The sequence below is a fragment of the Pinus tabuliformis genome, chromosome 2_1 (genome assembly GCF_031772625.1).
Source record: "Pinus tabuliformis cultivar Carrire ecotype Pingquan chromosome 2_1, CPIR1, whole genome shotgun sequence".
Lineage (NCBI taxonomy): Eukaryota > Viridiplantae > Streptophyta > Pinopsida > Pinales > Pinaceae > Pinus > Pinus tabuliformis.
The window spans coordinates 516,220,987-516,227,293 of record NC_142299.1 but is presented as its reverse complement, the minus strand read 5'-3'; the positions used below and the strand labels follow the sequence as shown (position 1 = coordinate 516,227,293).

Genomic DNA, 6,307 nt, shown 5'->3' with positions numbered 1-6,307 from the left:
GTTTTTATGGAAATAGGGAAAATGGTGATGGGGGAAATAAAGAATAGTGTCAATGTCTTTCTAGATTTATGGAGTCCAGCAAAATCAAATGACAAATAGGATCATGAAGAAAACTTTCTTAAGCAAACTATTTAATGCTTTGTTGATTACAACGAGAAGTTAGAACCTCTTGGCTAAGTTAACCCCTCAACTAATCAAGGAAAATCATGAAATCATGGCCCCACTAGAAGGGATCCCTCCAAAGAAAATCCCTACTACAGAAATTTGGAATATGGCCTAGCAATGAGAATTAAAACCATCACAAACTAATAAAGAAGAGGTGTAAGAAGAACCTTTGCACATCCTCTTTCCAAACGAAAAAAATATCTTTCAAATAGATCGACTTTCATAACTTTGTAGTAATCTTAAATAATCGTAATTATACATTTAATGATGTAGAAAAACAATCCAAGAAAAAACTACTTTGAAAAATATAAAAATAATAAAAAATTAGAATACAATCAACTGATTAAAAAATTAACTCTATGTCACCACTCTACGGGCTCATCAAACTACCACTGATAATGATAATGAAAAAACAAATGGTATAAAAAACCCTAAAGAGTTTACATTTATTTGTGCATTAATTTCTTGTTTTAACGTTTCCATGTTTATAGTGACTTATATAATGTTTCTATAATGTCTTTTGCTTTTGCATTCATACCATTAATGATTTCTGGAATAGTTTACCTAGCATTTTTTAACCCTTTTTTGTTACATTTTAAAATGTAAAAGTAGTTCTAATGTTTTCAAACCTCTCATTTATCAATAATCTTGCTATTTATTAGTAAATTTTTGGTGGTTGCAAAAATAATAAGATGTCCAGGGATTTATAAGAATGTATTCACTTTCTATATTGCAAATTCTATGGATGATTATTGTGAAGGACATTTGGGAAATAGAATGAATAATAAGAGCATAAATAATTATATATCTATATATATATATAGTGGTACGATGCACATCATTTCTCTTTTTATTTCTTGGATTTCCAGTTATGTTTTCTGTCTCGACTAGAGATGGTCATGCTAAAACCTTGACAACCCTGCTAACAATATGCACCCACCTATATAATGATTATTTGACTATATAAGCAGAGATATATAGTGTGGAACATCTGAACAAGAAGCATTGTATATCTGTATCTGCACTACACGCATATATATTGCTTGTATGGCATTACACAACCACAATGGCTGAGTCTACTTGTGCCAAACTCACGGTCACCTATCAGACACTTTTAGTGTCTACTTAGAAATAAGCAACCTACCCTCAGACCAGCTGTCAACTTAGAAATTATATCCTGAGCAACCTGCCCCAGACCAGCTGTCAATTTACAAATAAGCAACCTGCCCTCAGACCAACCATAAGATTATGGCAAGTTCCATGAGCTAAGATGGCTCAATGGCATCCAGTAACAACAAGCAGATGTTGTTTATTCATATCATACATAATGGGTGCAGAGTATAATCGATGGTTGTCACTAAAAACCTCTATTTACCAAAGCTTACACAATTTATGCATGGGAGTTTGTAAAAATTTGAAATTTTCAGAGAACCTACATCTTTGCCACACACTGCGTTACGAATGTCAAGATTAATATTAGGGATTACAGAGCACTATTTCTTCATCAAACAATCAATCCCCTTGCAATGGCTTTATTGGTCTCCAAATGAGTAGTCCCATATACAGGAAGCTCTTTTTGGTACACACTCATGTTCTTGTCGATTTCTGCCAAATTCTTCAGCTCAAACAGGTCAGAACTTGAACAACTGACATCGTCATCGTCTTCCTCCTCTTCGTCTTGTTTGTCAAGACCCTTAATTACCACAACTTCCATAATGCTCCTTGATTTTTGATACTTAGTAATTATGTCCTTTGCTGCTGTTACATGCCAGTCCTCCTCAAGAATATGAAATTGCAATTCTTTGTTGAGTAGTGAAAGCTTGTATGCATCTGTAGATGGATATGTATGTAGATTATTAACAGAATTCGGCTTATGGAGATACTTGTCCCCAGAGGGGTTAGAGTCCTCATCCAAAGTTCCACTTGTTGGATAGAAAGTCACAGATCTTTGACTCATCCCACTCCTGTTCTTCGATCCTCTGGATGTTTTACTCAAACATGGCCTAGATTGTACTGAAGAAGAAGATGAGTCAACAGAGGTGGGTTTTTTCTCAAAAGAATCATATGAATTGGAGTCACTTACAGACGAAAATAATGAAAACTTCAATTTCTTGGTACTGCCAGCCATAAACAGTGAATTGAGAAAATTTGTGAGCTTCTTGCCTGGAGAAGTTGGCTTCTTGGGCTTCTTGGAATCCTTCCGAGCTTGAGAGTTTGACTTTAAATTAGCCTGATAATCTACAGGGATGAAAGGCTTCTCCGTAGAACAAAAATCCCTATCTCTAACAGATGATTTTCCATATAAAGCTCGAGTGCATTTTCCACCAAAAACCCATATGATGTAAATTTCTTTCTATTTTAGCAGTAGCAATAGATGAAGTTTGTCTGGGTGCTTTGTGATTTGTGTGTTAGACGTTATTTTCCAAAGCCTCCACAAAGGCAATGGGAATTGGCTCTAAACAGTGATTGCGATTGCTTGCTCTGGTCAACGAGGACGTCTTTATCTACAACTAATTCCTACTCAAATTTAATTTATACATAAATCTCATTGTAAATATTACTCCTAATTTATAAATTGAATAACTTTTCAAAATCAATATCTCTCACGCTCAGGATCAAAACGATTTTAAAAAGAAGAAAAAACAAAACTAGATGTGCCCACTGCTAGATGCTAACTTCAAATTAAAAAGCTTCTTAACTTTATTGGTGTGGGTATCGACAAAGTAATGCAACAGATCATGGATCGCATAGACATTGCAGTTCACTGCAGGAAAGAATTGGTGCCTCTAAAAGATGTAGTAATGAAAATAAAGCCTATTGTTAAGCAGATCTAGAGAGGCCGCCAGGCAATAAAGAAGAACAAGAATGATAAGGGTTCCGCTGTGAGTATATGGCTTAAATATTTGAATGCCCTTCTCCAAGAAGCATCATAGGTGGCACGACGTAGCACAATGTAATGTTATAAAACCAGCTTGAAGATCTATGATTTGATGACCTCGCACAATACCAATAATGTGTAACTTTATCAAACCAGCAGGAAGATCTATGATTTGATTTTACACATCAAAGAGCATCTCAAATGGTCTCCTTTGGTTGAGTTTGTCCAACTTCCAGAGCTATTAGAGGAACAAACTCACAACCTCCAACAGGAATTTCAGCAAATTAAGGAAACATTAGAAGCACAACCTTCGTTCTGCAAGCAATTCCCATGGCGGTCCTGCTCTAACCGGCTGCACAGAGATGAAGCGTATCGACGGACCTTTTATAGTGGGACAACAGGAAGCCTTTTCATTTCTTGAATATTTTGTTATGGAATATGCGGAAGCTAAGAATATTGGCGTGCTTGACAAGGGTTGATTTCAGCACCACGCTGGCATCCCCAATAAATAAACTATTGGTAATATCAAGCTGCTCAGTGTCCTCTACAACAATGGCGTATAATCCAAATAAGAACCGATGTTCCTCAGATCTGAGTCAATCCACCGAGCATTAGTTTGATTCCAACTCCTCCGAAGCCTGTGGCCTTGTTATAACAGTGAACTCCTATGAGGATATTGGCTTGACCTGTCACTGTAATCCCCACAGCAGCCGAAAAGATGACAACGTCCGTTACAGCGTTGTGGTTGCCCATGAGGCTTATGCCCACGCCGCTGAATTTCTTCTCCTCCGGGCTTCCACCGGCGGTAATGGGCTGCCCCAGGAAGGAATTCCGGATATATGTCTCGTGCCCGCCCTGAACCATGATGCCAGACGACTTGAAATGCGAGATATAGCAATTATCGATATTCAAATTTTGAATTTGGGCCGGGCGGGTTCACCAGTTCAAACTTCGAATTTGGCGGGGCGGATTCACCAGTTCAAATTTCGAATTTGAATTTGAATGGTTCGGTTAACATGGAGTAACATGGTTGCTCAGTGCATCACATCTCAGATGCCCCGTCCAGATGCATAGCATAGCATGGTATGGTCATGCTATCAGCGCGTCACATCTCAGATGCCCCGTCCAGATGCATAGCATAGCATGGTATGGTTTTATGTATTGTACATGGTGGTTATCAGTGGTATGATTTACCGGAAAGCGCTTGTCCAAAAATATTCCGGGGTGTCAGCGTGATTGTACTACCGTCTGTGCCCACGGAATGACAGTAATGTAAGGGAGCATTAATAATGCTATAGTCCATGAAATAGCACTTGCCGAAGGGAAAACACCTGAGGAGATTCGAGAAACATTTGATCTGCTTTTCAGTTCAAACCTTTAGTTGATTTGACATGTTGGGCTCTTGCTACGATGATTGAAGGGAAAACACATGAGGAGATTCGAAAAACATTTGATCCGCTGGATGATCTCACAGAGGCTGTCTACTTCTGTACCTTTATTTGGTCTTACTTATAGGTTTAGGATGAGGCAAATGTATTTGCAGGCATGTTTATGCAAATCATTTGTTGGAATTTCAGGAAAAGAAACTAGAATCTTTCAAAAATACCACAAATGATGATTTTTGTATTAGACTCTTAAATCGACTACATACCCGAAAACATAAAGAGCTGAAAGAAGAGCTAAAAAGAAAGTCAGAATGACAAATACTCTGTTATATTATTTAATGTCTATGCATATTTTGTACTAGTTAAATATTTTTATCATTAACTTTCATACTCTTTTTTTCTTAGTTAATTTTTTTTTGGTTCTTTTTCCCTGTGCTTTGAAACTAGTCGTTTTATGGATTTCTGGTTTTTGACCAATGTCACACTTACAAGTTATCAAAGTTCATTTTTTTAGTGCTTTTTCCCTGTGTTTTGAAACTAGTCATTTTATGGATTTCTTGTTTTTACCAATGTCACACTTACAAGTTATCTAGGAGATTGGAGATGCCTTGGAGCATTTTAATTCGGTCTGTCACCTTGTGCGGAGCATAAATATTAGTTATGCAAATACTCTCGTTGGTGCCTATGATTCTCAGGATCACTGTTATGGAATGATGAGTGGCCAGAGAGGATATGAGGTCGAACTTGGAGTTTTTCCAAAATGTCATTATACCCCCCGCTGAACTAGTAGCCGAGTTGGCTAAGGAGCTATACGTCTTGGAACATGAGTTGAGAAGGAGAGAGGGGTGAGCCTACTCTAGCTTAGTTTCTTGAATAAGAAGGGTGTCAAGATTCTATTTTTTAAGATTCGTTTCTTCTTAGGACTGTTCAATCCTCTAATATTCCAAGAAATGCAATTCATTAACATGGAGATGGGTTTAGAGCCAGAGCTTTTACCTTTCCTTCATTGATTAATTTGGCGCCCAACTCTTGAAGGAGCTGACTAGTGGTCTTTTGACCTCACTTTCAGCTTGGGCTTTTGAGGTTGAGTCCTCCAACTGGAATATTTGCTAATATGCCCTTTGATGTTGTGATTTCTTGTGCTGGATGGTGAGCTTTGAGTTTGAAATCTTCCTAGAGGAGATAAGCGCCTTCAATTTTTTGTAGTTGGTGTTTTGATATGGCATTTATTCCATTTTGTTTCCATTCCTTTCGAATTGTTGCTAAGTCTACCCCCTCCAGAGCTTCCTCTATGGAACTTTCCTATGGTATTTTGTAGTATACAAAAATAGATAGAAATTCTTCTTTATTGATCAAACCCTTGAGGTAGGGTAACACCATACATTCACTCCTTAAGGAAGGACAACACTCCATAAGCTATATGCTTGTCCATACAATATTCCTTGACATCTCAATGGGGGAGTCTCTAGCCTCTATATATGATTCATACATACAATACCGTGGGTCATTACCATGGTTCTCTTAATACCATCTATCTAATACAATGGGCTTATTACATTATTGCTAACTACTTGTGGTCCCTTACATGATACGAGTTAACCACTTTATTTATTACTATGGCCCATACCATTATTACATTATTCCCTTGGGTACCTCCCTCTATACCCCATACTATCCCCCTTAGGTATACTACGTCTTTCCTCTATCTCTATTTGCTCCATTTCTATATCCTCTTGTGAATGCTCCTTTCCTCTTTTGGTATAACCTGTGTCCCTCTCATCGTAGCTCTGTCTACTGGGTTCGTTTCATCTTCTCCTGCTTCCTCTCCTATCAGGTCGTTAGGATCCATTTGCTCCCGGGTGTTATTCAAAGCATTGAA

The 6,307-nt window shown here is 37.7% G+C and overlaps 1 protein-coding gene across 1 annotated transcript; it reads right to left on the bottom strand.

Moving 5' to 3' along the window:
- Positions 1-1,669: 1,669 nt before the first annotated feature.
- On the bottom strand, positions 1,670-2,122 carry LOC149201219 (protein BIG GRAIN 1-like B). Its single transcript, XM_089401227.1, has one exon. The coding sequence runs from the start codon at positions 2,120-2,122 to the stop codon at positions 1,670-1,672; it is 453 nt and encodes a 150-aa protein (XP_089257353.1).
- Positions 2,123-6,307: the final 4,185 nt, after the last annotated feature.